At 36.9% G+C, this 23,868-nt stretch overlaps 1 protein-coding gene across 14 annotated transcripts in view; it reads left to right on the top strand.

Annotated features, from left to right (window-relative positions):
- ZMYM1 (zinc finger MYM-type containing 1) overlaps positions 1–23,354 on the top strand; it is a 38,820-nt gene extending 15,466 nt beyond the window's left edge. For 5 of the 14 annotated variants that reach the window (XM_067725428.1, XM_067725425.1, XM_067725426.1 and 2 more), the window contains 6 exons: positions 4,568–4,742; positions 4,832–5,044; positions 7,742–7,895; positions 8,782–8,919; positions 9,099–9,133; positions 9,488–12,627. In XM_067725428.1, the coding sequence (XP_067581529.1) occupies positions 4,568–4,742; positions 4,832–5,044; positions 7,742–7,895; positions 8,782–8,919; positions 9,099–9,133; positions 9,488–11,794 (3,022 nt within the window). In that variant the 3' untranslated portion in view covers positions 11,795–12,627. Of the gene's footprint in view, positions 1–4,567; positions 4,743–4,831; positions 5,045–7,741; positions 7,896–8,781; positions 8,931–9,098; positions 9,134–9,487; positions 12,628–14,387; positions 14,443–15,150 lie in introns of those variants that run through there. The other 9 variants (XR_010940719.1, XM_067725433.1, XR_010940721.1 and 6 more) reach the window with 9 other exon arrangements.
- Positions 23,355–23,868: the final 514 nt, after the last annotated feature.

Genomic DNA, 23,868 nt, shown 5'->3' on the forward strand with positions numbered 1-23,868 from the left:
TATAGGTTTTTTTTTTAATTGAAGTATAGTTGATTTACAATGTTGTGTTAGAGTCAATGTAGTTTTTACTATGTTTCATGAACCAAATGAAAGATAACTTTGAAAATGACATTTAAAGTCATGTTAGAAAGATAAGACTGTTCTTTTGAGAGCTATGTATTTAAGTGTATTTCTGTACTTCTGTATCCCAATTGAAGCTAACCAGAGGTCCTGAAAGAAATTAGTGGAGTTTAAAATAGGCCTATGCACTAATGATGTAACACTTATTTGTAAGAAAGTTGTTCAGACCTATGCTCAGCCTTTGGTTAAGCTAATTTTAGGCACTTTTAACAAAATTCATTTTTGATTTTTTTTTCTTTAAATAAGGCCTTAGTAGATTAGAAGCTAGCAATCTAATATGCTAATAGCAGTATAAGCCAATAAGCATTTTCAGACTTCAGTGCTTCTGCCAGTGCTATTTCTTCTGCCTTCCTTCCCATCTGGCTAATTTCTTACTATCTTAAAGGTCTGCCTCAAATATCTGTACCCTTTGTCTATTCCCATACCATTCCTTCCTCTTATTCCCCCCAGCCACCCAGATAATTGTTCCATGGTCTGTGTTTCCATAGTGTTCATAACTCCCAAAACATTGATTGTAAAATTAATGTTATTAAAGAATTGATAATGCTACAGTTAGACTATGAACCTCTTGACATTAGGGACCAGATTATACGCATTTTTGTGTCCCCAAGGCCTAAACACTGCTTGGCACACAGTGAATCCTAGAAAAAAATTTGTCACAACTCAGATACTGCATGTAGAGCTACATCTTAAGCCAGTAAAATGACTGGTGTTGTGATAATGAAAATTAACCTGTAATTTTGGTGCTGTTTAAGGAGGCAGAAAGATTATAGTACAGATAGTCCCTAACTTACAATTGTTCTACATAATGATTTTTCAACTTTACAGCAGTGCTAAAGCGATACACATTCAGTAGAAACCTACTTCGAATTTTGAATTTTGTTCTTTTGCTGGGCTAGTATGATAGTATGCAGTATGATACTCTCATGACATGCCGGGCAGCGGCAGTGAGCCCCACCTCCCAGTCAGCCACGTGATCACAAGGGTAAACAACCCATACACTTAAAATCATTCTGTACAACCATTCTGTTTTTCATGTTCAGTACCATATTCAGTAAACCACATGATATGTTCATCACTTTATTATAAAACAGGCTTTGTGTTAGATGATTTTACGCAAGTGTAAGCTAAGGTAAGTGTTCTGAGCACCTTTAAGGTAGACTAGGCTAAGCTATGGTGTTCTGTAGGTTAGGTGTATTAAATGCGTCTTTGACTTACGATATTTTCAATTTAAGATGGGTTTATCTGGACATAACCCCATTGTAAGTCAAGGAAGATTTGTACACTAAAAATTTGTAAATATTGAGGTTTAAAATAGTGTTGATTTCAGGAGTATTTCATCTGGAAAACTATTATCCTGAAAGATTGATATTCTGAGGGATCTAGGTAGCCAGATATCTTGGTATTTCCTGTAGTAGCAGTTCTCACATTTTCTGGTTTCTGGACCCCTTTACAATCTTAAAAATTTTTGAAGACCCAAAGAAATTTAGTTTTTTTTTTTTTTTTTTTTTTTTGCGGTACGCGGGCCTCTCACTGTTGTGGCCTCTCCCATTGCGGAGCAATGGCTCTGGACGCGCAGGCTCAGCGACCATGGCTCACGGGCGCAGCCGCTCCTCGGCATGTGGGATCTTCCTGGACCGGGGCACGAACCCGTGTCCCCTGCATCGGCAGGCAGACTCTCAACCACTGTGCCACCAGGGAAGCCCAGAACTTTAGTTTATGTAGCTTACATCTACCTATACATATATTGTGTTAGAAATTAAAACTGAGGAATTTTTAACTATTAACTCATTTAAAAGTAATAAACTCTGCATGTTGACCTAATTTTTTTTTTTGAATAATAGCGTTTTTTAAAATTTAGGAGAAATTTTAAGAAAAATTTAGTGAGCACTGTTTTATTAGTTTTGCAAACTGCTTTACTGTCTGGCCGGGTTCTCATATCTGCTTCTGCATTCACTTGGTTATAAAATGTTGTTTTGGTTGAAGTCTGAAGAAAAGCTGACCTTACAAATAAGTATTTGGAAAAGGGAGGAGTGTTTTAATAGCATTTCATATAATTGTGGAAGTTCTTTGATACTACAATTTTCTTAAAGGATACTACAGTTTCTTAAAGGTTAGTTACAATGTAGAATCTGAAGCCATATCAATGAATTTTTTGTACTGTCACGTTAAAATTTATTGGTCTAGGGCTTCCCTGGTGGCGCAATGTTTGAGAGTCCGCCTGCCGATGCAGGGGACACAGGTTTGTGCCCCGGTCTGGGAAGATCCCACATGCCACGGAGCAGCTAGGCCTGTGAGCCATGGCCGCTGAGCCTGCGCGTCCGGAGGCTGTGCTCCGCAACGGGAGAGGCCACAACAGTGAGAGGCCCGCGTACCGCAAAAAAAAAAAAAAAAAAAAAAAATGTATTGGTCTATTTGTACTTTGAATTGTTCTTCTACCCACAACTGATTTTTGCTTCATGCTATCATCATTTGGAAAATATTGATTCCCTGAGGTATGCAGATCTAAATGTCGTGTTTCATTATGCAATATTTTAAAAATCACATTTTAGAAAATATCACTAATCTTACTAAGAAAGTCTACGTATTAGGAAGCTATCAAGCTGGAGGTTTTCCAAAATTCTAATTTTCAGTGAAAGCTCATATTTTATCATTGGCAATAACTACTGTCAGTTGTTTTCCTTGAGGTAACAGTCTTACTTTATTCATTTTTGAGAAAATATCTGCCAGATACCTACTTCTGGTTAATAGTTTCCCTGATAGTCATTCTTTGAAATAAATAGGTATTCCATGAAAAAAGTAGCTAACTCATTTATTTGTTTGTTTGTTTATGGCTGCGTTGGGTCTTTGTTGCTGCGCGTGGGCTTTCTCTAGTTGTGGCGAGCAGGGGCTACTCGGGGGCTTCTCTTTGCGGTGGCTTCTCTTGTTGCGGAGCACGGGCTCTAGGCACTTGGGCTTCAGTAGCTGTGGCATGTGGGTTCTAGAGCACAGGCTCAGTAGTTGTGGCACACAGACTTAGTTGCTCCGTGGCATGTGGGATCTTCCCGGACCAGGGCTCGAACCCATGTCCCCTACTTTGGCAGTCAGATTCTTAACCACTCTGCCACCAGGGAGGTCCCCTAACTCAGGTTTTAACTCTTAACATTCCTACATGAGATTTTCCTTGAAACAACCATCATACTTTGGTGTGCAGGAGAAATAATTTATGCCTACGTCCCATTTCATCTCACAGAATCTTAAAAAGATGTACTGAAGGATTGAGTTTTAATAAAGTAAATAACTTACAACAAATTCATGGTTGTGAATAGTGCGAATACTGGTACCTTTTGGCGTCACTGCCTTGATTTATGCTAAATAAGGCTCTGGCAGTTTTACCCACCATCGCTTTTTTTTTTCCTCCCTATTTATTGAGGTGAAATTCTTATAACAAAAACCATTTCAGTACCTTTTAGTACATTTACAGTATTGTACAACTACCACCTCTATCTAGTTCCAAAACATTTCTATCATCCCAAAGTAAAATGCCTTATCTGTTAAGGAGTTTCTCCCCATTCCCCTATCTTCACTCCCCTCAACCCCTGGCAACCACCAATCTGCATTCTATCTATGGATTTATCTATTATGAATATTTTATATAGACGGAATCACAACTTGTGACCTTTTATGTCTGGCTTCTTTCCCTTAGCATAGTGTTTTCAAGATTCATTCATGTTGTGGCATGTGTATCAGTACTTCATTCTTTTTTTTTATAGCCGAATAATATACCACAATTTGTTTATCCATTCATTTGTTGATGAACATTTAGGCTGTTGCTATCTGTTGTAATTGTTAGGAACCCTTGTGTATACGTACTTTTTTGAGTACTTTTTTTCAGTTCTTTGGCGTATATACCTAGGAGTGGAATTGCAGGGGCCCACCGTTGCTTTTGCACCATCTGTTCAAATGTCAACACAGTGAAAAAGGCAAATAACTTGTTAATATTATGAAAATAGTTTTGATCCTGTGGACCTCCTGAAAGTATCTGGAGAATCCCCAGGAATTTGTAGATCAAACTTCTAAATCCTCTGTCTTGTAGATTCCAAAGTTTGTCAGGTATGAATATGTGATTTCTCGTCATCACTCTATAATCACTAGCACCAACTAATACAGGCAAGGTAATCCTCAAACTGTACTATCAGATGTGTTTATAATCCTTAACGTTATAGATGAAGAAATTAACATTTAGGGAATATAAATGACTTAATCACTGTTACTTAATGTAAGTGATAGAACTAGATACCAAATTCAGGTTTTCTTATTTCAAGGCTGATGTTCCTACTATTTCACAGTTCTTCAGGTAAATGAAACAACAGGGGAGAGGGTTATTTAAGGGAGTGATTTAGCTTATGAAAAGAAAGAAATAATTGTGGTAAAAGAGTTTAATGGTACCCTTGTTATTTATTTTTAGAGACATTGTAAATCTAAAGGATGTGATCAGTATGCAGCTGGAAGATACTACCACTAGCAAAACTTTTTGCAGCCAATCTTGTCTTTCATCATATGAAGAAAAAAGAAAACCATTTGATACCATATGTACTAATAGCATTCCAGCCAAGTGCAGCATGTGTCAGAAGACTACTGTTGTAAGTTGCAATATATCTTAACCTTGAGGGACTCTGATTATTCTGCTTAAATATCAGAGTTTTTACTAAGTCTTTTTTTTAAATCCTAGATTCAGTATGAAGTAAAATACCAGAACATGAAACGTAGTCTTTGCAGTAATGCCTGTTTTTCAAAGTTTCACTCTGCTAACAACCTCATCATGAACTGTTGTGAGAACTGTGGAGCTTACTGTTCCACTAGCTCTAGTCTGTTCCATATACTTCACATGGAAGCACAGTCTCATTACTTTAATAGTTCAAAGCGTATTACAGCATATAAGCAGGTATGAATAAAGATCTATTGCATAAAGTGAGGACCACTCCATTTGAATTTGATTGCATAAGACTCAAATGAAAAATGGAAGGTTGAGTTCCTTCCATTAGTTGGCTTGTGAATGTTTCCACTTTAGGAAACTGGCGGTATAGATATTAGTACCATTGGGAATATTTTTCGTTGGTAAGATGATGAAGGAGATGATATAAAAGACTTCTGACAGTTGTTTTTCACATAACAATTCATGATAAATGCTGCATGGAGATTTTCCTAAAGAATCTCAGGGTGATGATCTTGTCTTGAAGAAAAGGCAATCAGAGGGAAGCTTATTTATAAGTTAGATAGCAAGCATAACAATAGTCTATTGGTCAGTAGGACTCAACCACAGAAATGTTTTTTATTTTTTAATTCCATGTATTTCTTACACCTAAGCAAGGTTAAGATAAATCAAGAATGTCACATGCTTTTTTCTGAATCAGGAGTCCTAGTAGGCAATAAACCAATGAGAAATAATCCCCTATTTCTGATAGGAGAGCCTTGGATGGGTGGCTCTGAGAGCAGAGAAGCTGGCCCTGCTTTGCAGGACTAAGTGAGCTGAACACAATAGTGGTCTGAGCCCCTTTCATGAGGTGGACTGTCCCATGTCTTGCTTGTTCTGGTGACGCTTTGAGACCCAATTGTATCCCTATAAATTCTTCCTTAAAAACAAGCAACTGAAGATGGGAGTCTTAACAAGCCACAGTTCAAATAGGTCATTTGTGAGCCACAGCTTTTCTATGACAGAATGCCCACACCATGAGAGTACCCTGCCTTGGGACCAGAAATGGGAGAACAGAGAGCATAGAACCCTTTGTCTGAAAGCAGTTAATGCCATTCCTTCTTTTCTTTCTTTACCCCTCACACTCAATAAATAGACCTTCTCCTGTTTTTAAGAGCCTGTATTTGAGTACTCAGTTATTCCGCATATGTGATGGGGCACGGCTTATTTGGCTAGATGAGTTAAGAAGCACCACCTAACACTATGCCCTGCTGCATTTAAGATATTGTGTGATTGTGATAATGTAGAAAATCCATATTGTTAGTGAACTGTAATCAAGAATTAGATTCCCCGGCGGTCCAGTGGCTGGGACTCTGCGCTTTTACTGACAAGGGCCTGGGTTCAGTCCCTGGTCAGGGAACTAGGATCCTGCAAGCTGCACAGCGTGGCCAAAAAAAAAAAAAAATTAGTAAAGCACTCAAACTTATGAATCCAAAAATGCAAAAATAGGGTGGCTTTTTATTTTAAAAAGTTGATTGGTATAATTGTAATTATTTTGGCCACATCTTTTTAAAAATTAATTAACTTATTTATTTATTTATTGCTGCGTTGGGTCTTCACTGCCACGTGTGGGCTTTCTCTAGTTACAGTGAGCGGGGGCTACTCACTGCACGTTGTGGTGTGCGGGCTTCTCATTGCGGTGGCTTCTCTTGTTGCGGAGCATGGGCTCTAGGCACGTGGGCTTCAGTAGGTGTGGCACGCAGGCTCAGTAGTTGTGGCGCGTGGGCTTAGTTGCTCTGCAGCATGTGGGATCTTCCCAGACCAGGACTTGAACTGTGTCCCCTGCATTGGCAGGCGGATTCTTAACCACTGCACCACCAGGGAAGCCCCCAAAATTCTTAAAAGTATAAATTTCTGGGTCAACATACAGGGATACTTTAAATATTGATAGATATTAATGTTTTGTGAATCTTCTCAACCACTGTGCCACCAGGGAAGTCCCTGGCCATATCTTCTTACTAGAGTACATTAGCTAAGTATTAGCTTTCCCACATGAGTAATAAATTAGTTATAAATTATACCACTACTGTTGGTTAATGTAAACATTGGTGAGTTGTTATATTTCGTAAAATATGAAAATTCCTACTAATAAGGGACAAAAATAGTAATTTTCAAAATTACACTCTACTTTTTGTTTCATTGTTCCTTTGCCAATATCCCATTCTTTCCCAGAAAAAGAAAATCTGTGTAAGATATTTTCATTTGTCTTTGCACTTTGTGTACCCCTAAAAGCTGTTCCATTTCATCATTGTCGTTAGTGTTAACTTAGTATTAAGTCCAGGAATGATGGCTCCTGTTTCACCCGGAAGAGTAGGTGGTGAACCTCCCCATTTTCTATCCTTTTCCTTTGCAACCTTACTGCTTACAGAATGCACTATGTTCTGTACCTCTTACTGCTTGTGTGCTGCTTTTTTACAACGTGCTTGAATTTTCACCATGAAGTTAGGCTAGCAAAACAGTGTTTCCCACAGCATCTTGTAATGTGTGTTAGGCACCCTTTTTTGGCTCCTCCTTAGCACTAGTAAAAGGCTTTCCTTAGTTGATGCGCAAGTTGGCATTAAAGACAGACCTGTAATTATAAGACTTTTGTTGATTTGTCCAGTTGGCTTTAGTTGCCTGGGATGATGAACATCGTTTATGACCACTTTCTTCATTGCTTGCATATGTATTGTTATAGCTATTAATATACCTGACAAATAATACAAATAGTTACCTAATAGATTGATCAGTTTCCTTCATTTTAGTCATTACAATCTATAAGTGCCTTTTTTCTGTTCTTAAGAAAATACAAAAATATGACTTCATTGTTATTATAATATTTCAACTAAGCAATGGTTGTGAGCATATGTCATATACCAGGAATATGAATATTATTTTACTCTCTAACAGAAACCAGCCAAAACACTTACATCTGTTCTTTGCAAATCACTGAAACCCTCAGACGAAATGATTGAGACTACCAATGACTCGGGGAAGACAGAGCTTTTCTGCTCTGTTCATTGTTTCTCTGCTTACAGTAAAGCTAAGATGGAATCTTCTACAGGTACTATTTTTTTTAGCAGTTACCAGAGATTTAGTAACTGTTGAAGAATATTACTGCTTTCCTTTAATTTATAACCTTGATTCATTTCTAAATTAAACTGACTTAAAAGTCAAAACAATCTAAAACTTGTTTCAAAGAACAGTTTCCAGTATTTTTGCATAAAAGGAAGGCTACTTCATCACCAGAGATTTAATATTTATTTGTAAAGATTGTCATATTAGAATATAGAATCTTCTAGTTAGCCCTGCTTTGTAAAAACAAGGCTATTAGTTACATTTTTCACATGGAGTAGAGCTAGTCGGAAATACTTTGATGTTCACTAATAGAAAGGGACAGAGAATCCAGAGCCAACTGTGTATTCTATCAAAGAGCCTCATATAGGACCAGTGGTGCTAATTTCATAGACGGTGGAATGAATGATTCCCCTGGGGCTTGTGCATCATGCAGACTGGCTTATTATAGAAAGCTCTTTAATACTAGCTTAGACACCACTCAGCTCCATTCATATTGAGTTTATGAATCCTGGAATGGTTAGAAATGATACCCATTAGGAGATTCTCTAGCAATGTTCTTCATGGGTAATTTCACAGTAAAGATTTGCTTGACAGTTCAAGCAAATAGTATAAAAGGACTGATAAACTGCGTGCAAAGGTAAAAGATATAAAATGATGGGAAACGTAAATTATCTGTTTAATGTTGATATTAATCTTATCCTAAAGAACCTGGATATTCCTAAGCCCTAATAAAAATTACTCCAGTACCCACTAATACTTAAAGCAATTATTGATAGATATTTGCGTTATTCGTTGAAACACTTGTAATTAAACAGTGCTTTCTGACTGATTGATTCTGCCTGGTTTATAAGATACCATTTAATTTTTATCAGTAAATGTTTCCATGGTGCATGATGCTTCAACAGATCTCCTTTCTCCGAAGAAAGATACAACTCCAGTTATAAGCAATATAGTGTCATTGGCAGATACTCATGAAGCCCTGCCTGTCATGAACTCTGATGTATTACAAGGTAAAAATTGATGTGACATTCTTTGACATATACACTGTTTTGCCATACTTGATTAGAATATAGAATCTGTCTTTAAGTTTTCTTTTGGTTGCCTAATATGAAATAAGCAATTATATAGTTAATGATGCTATTTTATAGATTATGGTATAAGATCTAGAATTTATGCTTTATTTTAACAGGTACAGTTTCTTCAGTAACAGCAAATGTTGAGGATGTAAGTTTTATTCTTAATTGTTTTTGCTACTATCTTTTTTAAGCTTTCTTTTATAAACATATTGTGCATGTGTGTATTTGAGCATATTCATTCCTGATTTGATCATAGAGCTCAAAAATGTAGAGCAATAAACACCTTTTGTTATTCACGTTCAGTTTCCCAAATCTCAAGTTTGACTTGAAATTATTAATAAGAATACTAAGTTATAAATAATTGTTAATGTTTCCCCCTAGTGGAGCTCATACTGTTACTCACCCATTGATTTTTTTTGTTATTAGAATGGATATGTTCGATATTTTAATTGATTATTTGAAAACTGTTCAAAGAAATGTTATTTTGTCATTTTCTCCCAAGATTTCTAAGACTTCACCCAGTGAATCAAGTAATGGTGTTGCTAATAGTAATGTGGAACAGCCAAGCCTTGCACCATCTTCATCAGTACTCAGTCAGCATACAACTGGCTCCAGTATAGAAGTACAAAAAGATCATGTGTCAAACCAAGATGCTACAAACAGTATGAAATCCATGAAAATAAGAGATGGACTACGTCACCCAAAATTTACATCCAAAGTACAAAAAGTTAAAGGTAAATCACGAAGTATTAAAAAATCTTGGTGTTCAAATTTTCAGCAATTAGAAAACAGTATTAAAAAGGATGTGATATTCTGTTATTCGTGTCAGTTGTTCTGCCAAAAAAAATTTAGCTATGGAGGAGAGTCATTTGCAGCCCAAGGAATTTCCAATTGGAAAAAAACTCTGGAAAAATTCAGAAAGCATGAAAAAAGTGAAATGCATTCAAAGTCATTGCAATTTTGGAGGGAATACCAGTTTTGTGATGAAGCCGTTAATGACAGTTTATCTAATCATTCAAAACAGATTGAGGGAAATAAAAAGTACCTAAAGCTTATAATTGAAAATATTTTATTTCTTGGAAAGCAGTGTTTACTCTTAAGAGGAAATGACCAGTCTGTTTCATCTGTGAATAAAGGCAATTTTTTAGAATTGTTAGAAATCCGAGCAAAAGATAAAGGAGAAGAAATATTTCGACTTACGAATTCACAAGTTGACTTCTACAATAGTACACAAATTCAAAATGATATTATTGAAATAATAAAGACTGAAATGTTACAAGATATTGTAAATGAGATCAATGTCTCCTCAGCTTTTTCAATAATATGTGATGAAACAACTGATAGTGCCACTAAAGGGCAATTCTCTATTTGTGTAAGATACCCACAGAAAACATCAAAGGCTATATTAATTAAAGAAAGATTTTTGGGTTTCATAGATGTTGAAGAGATGACTGGGACCAACTTACACAGGAGTATTAAAACTTACCTGCAGCAAATTGGAGTTGATTTGGATAAAATACGAGGCCAGGCCTATGATAGCACCAGTAACTGGAGGGGAAAATTTAATAAAATTGCAGCAGAATTCAAGAAGGAAGAGCCAAGAGCTTTATACCTGCATTGTTATGCACATTTTTTGGATTTGGCGGTGATTAGGTTTTGCAAAGAAGTAAAAGAGCTCCGAAGTGCTCTAAATACTCTCAGTTCTTTGTTCAACACTATTCATGGGGAAATGTCTGTAAATTTTCAAAACATTTATAAGCTAAGTCAAAACAAAACATGCAAAAAACATACATCACAATCATGTTGGACAGTCCATGATCGTACGTTACTATCTGTGATTGAGGGTCTTCCAGAGGTTATTGAAACACTGGAAGTTCTATCAAGCCATTCTTCAAACACAAGTTTAGCTGATGAATTGAGTGATTTGTTGGCATTGGTTTCCAAATTTGAATTTATCTTTTGTTTGAAATTTCTTTATCGAGTACTAAGTGTTACAGGAATTCTTTCCAAAGAGCTTCAAAGTGAAACCATAGACATTTTTTCTTTGTCTTCAAAAATAGAAGCAATTTTGGAATGTTTATCATCTGAAAGAAATGATACTTATTTCAAAACTATCTGGGATGGAGCAGAGGAAGTATGTCAAAAAATAACCTGTAAAGGTTTTGAAGTTGAAAGGCCTTCATTTCAGAAAAGAAGAAAAATTCAGAAAACAATAGATCCTAGCAATTCAGACAGTATGTTTTTTCCTACCTCAACAGAAGAACAATATAAAATTAATATTTATTACCAAGGCTTGGATACTATATTACAAAATTTAAAATTGTGTTTTTCAGAGTTTGATTATTGTAAAATGAAGCAGATTTCAGAACTGTTACTTAAATGGAATGAACCATTAAATGAAGCAACAGCTAAAGATGTCCAAGAATTTTATAAACTTGATTCAGACATCATCCCAGAACTTAGATTTTATCGGCAATATGCAAAGCTCAACTTTGTCCTAGATTATGATTGCATCAGCTTCAGCAATCTTGGCCATTTGTTTATTCAGCATGGTCTTCACAATAATATTCCTTGCATATCAGTGCTATTATATATTGCTTTGTCTTGGCCAGTTACTTCAGCAAGTGTTGAAAATTCATTTTCTACACTGTCTCGTCTTAAAACATATTTATGTCATACCAGGGGACAAGAAAAGCTTAGTGGCTTAGCCCTAATGGCTGTTGAGCAGGAATTGGTAAATAAACTGATGGAACCTGAAAGACTCAATGGAACTGTGGAAAAGTTTATCCTACAGGTGAAAGAAATATAAAACTTGCTAACTTGAATTTACCTGAAAGAATTTTGTATTTCTGTTGGCTATCAGTTTTTATTTCAAATTTTTGTCTTTTAAGAAAAGAAGTTTTTTCATCAGAACATGTAACATTCATTTGGTTCAAAATTCATGACACAGAATGATATACAGTGAAAAGTTTCCTTCCCTTTTTTAGTACCCAGTTTCCCCTCCCAGAAGTATTAACTGTTTTTTAAATATCCTTCTGGAGATACTTAATCATAAATGTACTGTGCAGTGCACATTGTTCTTCAGCTTGCCGTTTTCACTTAACATGATTTTTTGAGATTGTCCCATATCAGTACATAGAGTTTCTTGATTCTTTTTTTAATAACTGCGTAAGATTTAATTGTATGGATGTACCATAATATATTGGAGCAGTCCCTACTGACAAACATTTTCTTTCCAGTCTCTTACTCTTGCAAATAATGCTGCATTTAATAACCGTGTACATAGGTCATGTTGCACATTAGTGAGTTGCTGTGAGAAAAAATTTTAAACTGAAGTTATTAGGTCAGAAGATTTGTACATTTTTATTTTTCGTAGATATTGGCAAATTGCTTTCTATAAGGATTGTATGATTTTATACTCCCACCAACGTGTGAGAGTTCCTATTTCCTCGAATCTTTATAAAGTATTAACAAACATTTTGATCTTTGCCAGTCTGTTGAATAATGATATGTTAATCTCTGTGGAGATTAAATCTCAATAGAATTTTTTATTTTCACTTAAAAATAAGGTTGCGTATCTGCTTGAGCCATTTGTATTTCCTTTTCTGTGAAACCTCATATATTAAACATTAAAACTCTAAATATCGCTGTGGTTTTGGTTGACTTAGCTGGGTGACACAATAGGAATTCCTAATCTACTTTATGAAAATATGACTAATTTTCAAATAATTCTGAAAGAAAGAATTCTTTCTGTCTTAACACTTTAGAAAAGTTTAGATAACAAGGGAAATGTGTTCCTCAGAGATTTGAAAGAATTTAGTGGTAGATATATCTGAGGCTGGTTTTCTTTTATAACTTGTAATTTTTCTAGAAAGAGCATCTATTTCATTGAGTCCTTCTTTCAAATGAATTTGCTTAGAGTTGTAGAAAGTATTCTCTTAATTTCTTCTATATACCTATACTTGATTTCTTCATTGATCTTCTATACACATTTTCTTTCTTGATTAGGCCAAAACTAGTGATTTATTTTATTTAGTTGTTTTCCATACACATTCTTAGGTTTATTTATCAATCCTACTCTACTTTTTAATTATGGTTGATTTTTAACATAAAAATAAAAGAACGTAATAATTAACATTTAGTTCTATTAAATCCTAACATTTTGCCATGCTCCAGATTTTTATTTCAGAAATAAAATATTATAGATTGGGTTAAAGCTCCCTTGTAAATCTTTTCCTGATAATATTTCTGTTTTTCCACAGAGGCAATGATTATTTGGTGTGCATCATTCCATGCTTATATAATTTTATACTTAATACATAGCCTTGTTGCACATGATTGTAAACTTTATATAAAACTTTAAGTTGCATTGTGCTTATCTTTCTGCAATTTGCTTTCTTTCACTCAGTGTTGTTTGACATTTATATGTGGATTTCTAGTTTGTTTATTCTAATTGCTGAATACCATTCCATTATATGAGTATACAAGTTCATCCTTTATTTATTTATTTATTTATTTTGTGTGCGCGCTGAAATTTTTTTTTTTAACATCTTTATTGGAGTATAATTGCTTTACAGTGGTGTGTTTCTTTTGTATAACGAAGTAAATCAGCTATACATATACAGATATCCCTGTATCTCCTCCCTCTTGTGTCTCCCTCCCACCCTCTCTATACCGCTCCTCTAGGGTGGACATCCTTTATTTAAATGGATATTTTATATGTCTGATTTTGCATTTTTATAATATTCCAGTGATCCTTTTTTTTATATAGTATGCACATTGAACAAATATTTATTGAGCAAGTACAATATACTAGATGCTATTCTAGCTGCTGGATATCCAGCAGAGAATAAAATAAGGCCTTGACTCCAATGAAACTTGGCTTTCTAATGTGGAAATCCAAGAAAGATATTAGAAGAGGTTGCTTACCAACTCTTCATGTAGATAGATAGATGATAATACAGAAAAGAATATTTGTATGCTTCATAGCATAAAAGATGAGGCTTTGAGAGCTGTGACCACCTGAGGCTTTACCCTACTGGCCCACAAGTTGGGAAGGTCTGTTCTAAGGTACTTACTTAGAGGTGGACTTGATGGGCCAAGGCTATGTGCATCTTCCACTTTAATTAGACTTCTCAGTTATACCATTTTTCTACTCCCACCCACAGTATCTGTGTCTGTTGTTCCACATCCTTGCCAACATTTAATATGGTCATTTTACTCTTTTTAAAAAATTCATTGATTTCTACTTTAATAGAAGGCAGTTAATCTTTAGTATTCAATGCTTATTGCTTACATTTTCATTCTTTTCTGTTTGGTAATGAAAGTGCTTAACACTATGAACTTTCCTCTGAAGTGACATTTGCCTACCATGTGTTCTTCTCATTTTCATTATTTTCTAGCTATTCGCATTTGTGATTTCTATCTTACTGTGGAAGCAAGAGTTAATTTCAAGAGGTAGGGTGGTTTTTTTCCCTTTTTTTTTTTTTTTACTTTTTTAATAGTCTACTATAAAGCCAGTAAAATAAGAGCTAGACCTGAAAAAGAAAAAAAGGATAACTACAGTAATTAAAACAGCTTTCCTGGGAATTCCCTGGTGGTCCAGTGGTTAGCATTCAGTGCTTCCACTGCTGGGGGCCTGGGTTCAATCCCTGGTCGGGGAACTAAGATCCTGCAAGTGTGGCCAAAAAAAAAAAACACACCAGCTTTCTTTGTTGAATACCTACTATGTAACCTAGTACTTTTCTCAGTGCTTTATGTTATTTCACTTCTCACAACCTATTATTTTATGGGAGAAACTAAGACACAGAGGTTAAAGATCACATAATTAGTAAACAGTGAATCTAGGATTTGTACCCAGGCAGTGTGACTCCACAGCTCATGCTTCTACTCACTGTGCTCTACTACCTTTTATATAAACTGTTATCACAGATATTCCTAAATAAAAAATTAACTACCAGAAGTACATTGAAGAATAGAAGATGACAGAAATAGCAGTGTATTTTTTTAATCTCCCAAATCCCTTCATAAAAGCAAAAACCCATGCATGGCATCTATAGCAAGTCTTGGTGACAAGGTATCCCCACAATCCCAAAATAAAATTAGATAGTGACAAACTCAAAAGCAACTGTAAAACCTGAGTAGTGCCATTTATCTGTATGGAAGGTCATGGATGAAAATCAGTGGGACGTCTGATGGCCTTGAGAATAGATCTCCCAAATCAACAGGTTTCCACTGGAAAGCATGGCTGGCCAATTTGAAAACTGCAGCCAAAAAGTGACCTGGAGATGCCAATTTGCAGGTGAGTTAAGGGGACTGTGCTAAATTCCAAATTTGTTGGAGTAATCTAGGTCCTTATGGGCTCTTGAAACTAACAAATGTAAGCTTCATTCCAAAACAGAACCCTTTCAAGGAGAAACTGCTGGCTGTATACACCAAATTCTGCAGGACAGGGACAATAGGGTCAAAGGAAAGACAGTGTATAGTGTGAAGTGAGGGAGAGAGGCAAAGGAAGCAGGTCTCAGAACTAGGTCATTTATTTTAGTCACTTTGTGAAAATAATAGTATTTCATGAACCTTGAAGACGGAAAAGTTAATTCTGTCTCAAAAGTACAGGTAAATGTTTCACTTAAAACTTAGCAACAGAAAAGAATTGTGAAATATACAAAATTATAAGAATAAAGAACAGTAAATCCTTACAAAACAAAAACCTGTTTCAAACCAAGCTAAAAGAAATTAAATGATAAAAGCTATAAAAGAACTATAAACAAGAATTAGAAAAACTCAGATGAGTGGATAAAAGAAAGGTTTAAAAAGATAAATGACAAGAATTCAGGAAAGCATTAGAAATTAAAAGAAATAAAAGTCACTGTAAAAGTGAAAACTAATCTAGAAGGAACTCAAAAGTGAATAAACAATGGATAATCCCTAAGAGAAATAGAGGGTGGAAATGGAAAGAAGGAAAATGTTTTAAATCAAGAGAAGAGTGATATCACATATTGAAAACCTGATATCCATATAAATAGAGTCTGCAAAGAAATCCAAAGCAATGGGAAAGAGCAAATACTAAAAACTATGTGCCAGTTATTATGCTATTTTCTATGCACCCACCCCTCTATACTCGGCTTTGTGGTGATCATTTCTGCTTTAGCAGGATTTATGTTAGCCTCTGCCAATAGGAGTCACTAGAGGGAGACTGCAAGTCTGAAGGAAAGGATTTGTTCCATCCTGTCTACTTTCTGTGAGCTTTATGTCTGCTTGTGGTTCTTGTGAGCATTATGCCAGCAATGCTGTTTTCATCCAGCACTTCCTTCCCTAGCAGCAGCTGAATGTGGTTGCAGTTTCTATTACACTTGCAGAAGCCTTATCGTCATGCTTCCTTCTGTCAGAGACACCTGCAGCCCCTCTTCAGGGATCTAGGTCTTAGGCCCAAGCTCAGAGACCAGCACCAGCATCATCCCTCCTCAGAGCTGTAACTTCCAGCTCCATGAGGCCCCTCTAAATTTAAATTCCTATCTCCTTTCTTTGTTCTCTCATCTCAGGATATTAGCTGCTACCTCCATGACATCTTGATGTTCTCTTTATCCTTTCAGTAACTTAGTTAACTTTATACTTAACGTGTTTTTACATTCTCTCTGTTCAGATAACTAGTATGGCTTCTGCTTCCTGACTGAACCCTGGCTGATGCACTGAATTCAAGAGAACTTGCTTGAAATTAGAAAGACTTTATGTATTGAAAAGACACACTGTGCACCTAGGAACACTGACCCAGGATGGTCAGTGCTGAGTAATGGCCTAAAAAAAGAATGAAAAAATTTTTAAAGGGTTTTTTGAAGAAAAAGTCCTTTGAGAGTCCATGCCAAAAAAAAAAAAAAACAGGTATAGGGAAGGTAAATCCGATTATTTTCACACTTTTCCATAATGACACTCTATGCCAAAAGACAATAAAGTAATGTGAACTTACTCAGGATTTTATATCCAACCAAATGGACTTTAAAGCGTAAGAGTCACAGGCTATCATCAATATGCAAATTCATGGAACATTGTTTCCATGACCCCTACCTGAGGAATGTATTAGAATAGGGTTCAGATAACCAGATTGACTGAGAGGCACTGATGTAAAGCATGGTAAAGTTTTGCAAGTATTAAATGACGAATAAAATTAAAATAGTACCTTGTTTAATTAATGCATCTAGGCAATGATCATCATTGGCTGCTAACATCACTAATACAGCCAGACATTGTGTACTTCTAATAGACATATTCACCAGCTGAGATATGCATCCTTCTCAGAGGTCTGAATTTAAGGACTCTTCTTCCAGGCTTCTAAGTATTAATAATTCCAACTTCTCTTTTTTCTCCCAGTCCTAGCAGCTTCCTACAGTTGCTGCTGGTGTAATACCTTAGTGCTCTAGCCTTTCTAGTTCTATAGTTCAAACAACATGTGGTTCCAGTCTCCTGGCTGGACTTTGACTGATATAGCACTACCTATGAAGTAATCTTGCCAAATAATTTGATCTTGAATCTTATCAAGACCCTAGATCTAGCTGCATGTTTACTGGAAATACAGTGGGTCAGAGGAACATATTAAACAACATCAATGGGATTAACCAGCAAAATCCAAATCCTAGGAGACTGCACAGGATAAACAAAAAAACTTTAACAAAAACAAGGAAAACATAAGATGGCAGAGAATCCTATAGATTAAAGAAGTAGGAGTCATGTCAATGAATTGCAGTGTGTAAACCATGTTTAGATCTTTAAGCAACTGTGAACAATGGATATTTGTAATGACGTTGTGGTTATGTGTTTTTTTTTAAGTCACTTTTAGGGACTTCCCTGGTGGTGCAGTGGTTAAGAATCTGCCTGCTGATGCAGGGGACACAGGTTCGAGTCCTGGTCCGGGAAGATCCCACATGCCGCGGAGCAACTAAGCCCGTGCACCACAACTAATGAGCCTGCGTTCTAGAGCCCACAAGCCACAACTACTGAGTCTGCGTGCCACAGCTACTGAAGCCCGCGTGCCTAGAGCCCATGCTCTGCACCAAAGAGAAACCACTGCAATGAGAAGCCAACACACCACAACGAAGAGTAGACCCCTTGCCACAACTAGAGAAAGCCCGGGTGCAGCAACGAAGACCCAACGCAGCCAATAAATAAAAAATCACTTTTAGACAAAAATACTTCAGGAATTAGTGGATGAAATTACATGAAATCTAGGGCTTCAGAATAATAACGGGAGGGGGGGGAGTACTTGAGGGTCAAGATGAAACAAGATTGTCCGTGATTTCATAGTTGTTGAATCTAGGTGATAGGTACATAGGGATTCATTGTATTGTTACTCAGCTTTCTTTTTTGGCTGCATTGGGTCTTCATTGCTGCGCACGGACTTTCTCTAATTGTGGTGAGCGGGGGCTACTCCCTGTAGTGGCTTCTTTTGTTGCGGAGCATGGGGTTTTGGTGCACGGGCCTCAGTGGTTGTGGCTCACAGGCTCTAGAGCACAGGTTTAGTAGTTGTGGCGCACAGGCTTAGCTACTACGCGGCACGTGGCATCTTCCCGGACCAAGGCTCGAACCCGTGTCCCCTTCATTGGCAGGCGGATTCTTAACCACTGCGCCACCAGGGAAGTCCCTGTTACTGAGCTTTTACATGTGAAGTTTTCTATTATAAAAAATTTTTTAAGTGATGCACTATTACCCATTCCAGTTCATCTCAAGAATGTAAAGGTGTTTCAATATTAGGAAATTTATTTATGAAATGCAACAAAATATATCAAATTAAGAAAATGATATCAATATATACAATAAAAGCATTGATAAAGCTTTAACTTTTGTGCCTGATTTTTAAAACCTTGGTAAAATTAGAATTAAAGGTTTTTTCTGTTAACAATAAAATGTTGGTAATATATTTATTAATGTGTATGTATAGACCTAGACAATAGTATGTATAACATCATGCTTAAAGGTGAAATACTGGGAGCACTACCACAAAAGTATCAGAAACAAGACGACGTAGATACTATCAACCATCTTATGTAACACTTTTAAATTAAGATATTTTTAGATAAAGTAGCAAGAAATAATACAGAAGGATCTCATATATCGTTCACCCAGCTTCCCCCTATGGTAACATCTTGCATAACTATAATAGTATCACAACAGGAATTTAAACATTGATACCATCCACTGATCTTATTCAGATTCACCAGTTTTACATGTACTCGTGTACTTGTGTTTACTTTTATGCAGTTTTATCATGTATGGATTTATGTAATCACCACTATAGTCAAGATACGAAACAATTCCACCAACACAGTGCTCCCTTGTGATACTTTTATAAGTACACCAACCTTCCTCTCTCCCTTCTATCCCTAACCATTGGCAACTACTAATCTATACTCCATCTCTATAATTTTGTCTTTTCAAGAATGAATGGAATCATAGAGCATATAGCCTTTTGGGACTGCTTTTTTCACTCAGCATAATACCCTTAAAATCTACCCAAGTTGTTAACGTGTCTAAATAGTCCACTCCTGTTTGTCCCTGAATAATGTTATTGATGTACTTGTTTAACAGTTCACTATTTTTTTTTTTTTACAGTTCACGCTTTGAAGGACATTTGGATTGTTTCCAGTTTTAGACTATTACAAATAAAGCTGCTATGAACATTTGTATACATGATTTTTGTGTAAACATAAATTTTCATTTTTCTAGTCCAAATGCCCAGGAGTACCATTGCTGGTACAAACAAAAAAAAATTGCTGGTATAAAAAAAAAACAACCAAAAAAAATGCCAAACTATTTTCCAAAGTGGCTGTACCATTTTACATTCCACCAGCAATGTATGAGCGATCCAGATTCTCTACATCCCTTGCAACATTTGATGTTGTCACTACTTTTTATTTTAGCCATTCTGATAGGTGTGTAGTTATATCCCACTGGAGATTAGATGATAGATGATGATAGATAGATATAGATATATATACCCCCATTAATTTGCATTTCTCTTAAGGTAATGATGTTGGGGATATTTCCATGTGGTTATTTGCCATCCTCTTTGGTGAAGAAGTTGGCCTCAGCTAGAAATATCGACAGTTCATCCATTATAACAGAAGAAAAAGAATATGTAGGTACAGGGACTTCCCTGGTGGTCCAGTGGGTAAGACTCTGCACTCCTCATGCAGGGGGCTGGGGTTCGATCCCTGGTCAGGGAATTGGATCCCACATGCATGCTGCAACTAAGAGTCCGCATGCTGCAACTATGAGCCCAGATGCCACAACTAAAGATCCTGCATGCCACAACGAAGATCCCACATGATGCAACTGGGACCCGGCACAGCCAAAATGAATAAGTACTTTTTTTTTTTTAAAAAAAGGAAAATGTAGGTACAGATGTAGGTAGGTGGGGAGATATGACTGTAGAAGCTTGTGAAAGTTCTGAGTGTTTCTATTTTCTCAGTGAAACAGAAAAGGTCATCTTCTGAAAATGAGGATGAAAGAAGAGGCATTGGAGCTTTGAAGAAAGAGGATATGGCATGAAATAGAATTTAATAAAGACAAAAGTCGTGTGGTTGCTGGGCAGCAAAAAGGGATCCCTAGAGATCAGTAAGCAGACTTTAAAGACAGTCAATGTATATGGATTAGACAGAGAATTGGATTTTATCATGACTTTGATTTTTGCCAGATGAGTTCAATTAAGCAGAAGGCAGGCAGAGGAGTTAGAATGTATGCAATGCCAAATTAAACTTATTAGTATTAAGTATCTACCAGTTTCCCGAGTGCTTACCATCTACTAGGAACATTAAAAAGTAGCAAAGTATTGAAAGTAAACTTCTTATCTCAATCCATTCTTATATCTAGGAAATGGTGTTAACTCTTCATTCTGCTCCCTCTTTAGGCAGGCCAAATCTTCTAGGGAGATGGCAAGCGCAATAAGCACGCTGAAAAATGTTTCTAGATTACTACAATCCCAGGCCAGCTCACATGGGACAGTGGTAGAGCGCCTCCCTGTGAGCCTCCTTGCCCCTTTTCTTTAGTTCAAGGTTTTCTTCATGCAGTGATACTTACAAAATAGCAAACAGTCAAAACAAGGTGGGTATACAATTACGTGCTTCATTAATTACAATGACATTACTTGAGCCCTCAGGAGAAGCAGCACAGCTCCAATACCCTGAAAGTTCTCCAACACGCATGTTTAAATTTATATATGCATACAAAACCAAAAGCCCTCTCTTCTTTTTCCCTTGTTTGACTCCACCTGAGTGTCCACCAGTATGTCTCTTGGTAGAAGTCTATACCAGTTCCGTGGACTACCCACTTTCACGCCCCAGAGACCTTTGCTTTTACACCCATCTTGTTTTATTACCTTTATTAGTATCTGCTCAGTTCTTCCTTAATGCTAGTTATAATGTTAGTTGGTTTTCCTCCAAATATGTGGAAGGTATATTTTGCTTTTTAATCAAAAGTATGCCCCCCCCAAAAAAGTATGCCCCCCAAAATATATATATGTGTGCGTATAATCTATTGCTTCTGTTTCTCTGAAGAACCCTAAGATGTATATACTTATTCCACTAAATAAAATGAGTCCATAGAAAACCAAAGAAAACCTTTTCTTTAGAAAAAAAAAAAACTACTGAAACTCATATAAAGCAATGAAACTTAAAATATGACATCTATGTAGGAATGGATAGTTCACTGGGCCAGATATATAAAGAAATCTAGTATATGATGAAGACAGCTGAACTAGTGAAGGCAATTTTGATTATCAAGTGACCGAAGCAATTCTATAAAGCAGTGTTGGTAACTAGAGTCACCATGTTATACATTAGATCCTCAGACATTCATCTTATAGCTGAAAGTTTGAAGTGGTATTTCGGGGTTTTGATTTGCTTTTTTTGTTTGTTTTTGGCCAGACCGAGCAGCTTTTGGGATCTTAGTTCCACGACCAGGAATCAAACCCAGGACCCCTGCAGTGGAAGCTCAGAGTCCTAACCACTGGACCACCAGGGAATTCCCTGCACTTTCTTATTGACTAATGATGCCAAGCAACGTTTCATGTACTTAATTGGCATTTCTGTATACCTTCCTTGCAGAAATTTCTATTTAAATCCTTTGCCTATTTCTCAATTGGGTTTATTTTTCACATATTCTGGATAGAAGTCCCTAACCAGTTATGATTTACAAATATTTTCTTCCATTCCATGAGTTTTCACTTTCTTGATGATGTCCTTTGAAGCAGTGATTAATTTTGGTAAATCCAATTTGCCTTTTTTGTTGTTCATGTTTTTGGTGTCATTTAATAATCTAAGTTTTATAATTTCATTCTTACATTTAGGCATTTCACTCTTTTTTAGTTAACTTTTGTATAGGTGTGAAGTAAGGGTCCATATGAAACTTAGAATCAGCGTTATCAATTTCAAGAAGTCAGCTGGAACATGGTAAATGAGTAAATTATTTTGGGGAATGCTACGTCAGTGAACACGGAATGTTTTTCTATTTGGATCTTTGTCTTTTTCCCCTCATTCCCTCTTACCTCAAGCACGTTTAGAACCCAACCCACTTTAGATGCAAAACATTACATGCCTGATAAACCATTTGTTAAAAATCTTGAGGACTGGGGCTTCCCTGGTGGTGCAGTGGTTGAGAGTCCGCCTGCCGATGCAGGGGACACGGGTTCGTGCCCCGGTCCGGGAAGATCCCACGTGCCGCGGAGCGGCTAGGCCGACGAGCTATGGCCGCTGAGCCTGCGCGTCCGGAGCCTGTGCTCCGCAACGGGAGAGGCCACAACAGAGAGGCCCGCATACCGCGAAAAAAAAAAAAAAATCTTTGAGGACTTGTTTTGAGCTTAAGCTCCCCACTCGACTCCCCAACACACTTAAAATACCAACTAATCAACATACAACCCTGCTAGGCAGGGAATTTTTTATTTTTTTTTTTGGCTGCACTGGGTCTTGTGACATGCAGGATCTTCAGTTGCTGCATGCAAGCTCTTGGTTGTGGCACGTGGGATCTAGTTCCCCGAACAGGGATGGAAGCTGGGCCCCCTGCATTTGGGGTGCAGAGTCTTAGCCACTGGACCACCAGGTAAGCCCCTAGGCAGGGATTCTTAATCCTATTATAACATCATGTTAAGAGGTTATGGAAAAACTCAAACTTTTTGGCCAAACCAATATACAACTTGTCCAAGTTAAATGGTCTCTCCCACGAATCCCAATCCTCAGTCCTAAGGATCTATTACTAATTTCCCCTTGTGGACTCCACAGTCTAAAAGCTTACCAAAATTAACAATTTCCTATTCTCTATAAAATATAAAAATCCTGGACCTGTTGCCTGTGAACCCTGATGACTACTAAATTTATTTGAAAATGCCACATGCTCCTTTTTTGTCTTCGTGCAAGTTCATTTATGTACACCCACCTTTTACCCCAATGAAGAAAAAGTATGTTCATCCTATTGATGACCAAACTGCAGTTCAGGCAACTTGCCAGATAATGCAACTGGGCAAATTTCAGAATACTTGAACTCCAGTAGCAAGACCCCGTAACTCCTAACCAATATATTATACTGTAGATTTTTGCCTTGAGACCCATAAAGATGCTAAGCAAGCTGGCAATCAGAAAGGAGTAACAGGGCTTCCCTGGTGGCGCAGTGGTTGGGAGTCCGCTTGCCGATGCAGGGGACGCGGGTTCTTGCCCGGTCCGGGAAGATCCCACATGCCGCGGAGCCTGCGCGTCCGGAGCCTGTGCTCCGCAATGGGAGAGGCCACAACAGTGAGAGGCCCGCGTACCGCAAAAAAAAAGGAGTAACAGTTGAACCAAGACATGGACTCAGATGATTCTTGATTTGGGATCTCTCATTTGCCTCTCTGAAGATATGCCAATCACA

This window comes from Pseudorca crassidens, chromosome 2, assembly GCF_039906515.1.
Source record: "Pseudorca crassidens isolate mPseCra1 chromosome 2, mPseCra1.hap1, whole genome shotgun sequence".
NCBI lineage: Eukaryota > Metazoa > Chordata > Mammalia > Artiodactyla > Delphinidae > Pseudorca > Pseudorca crassidens.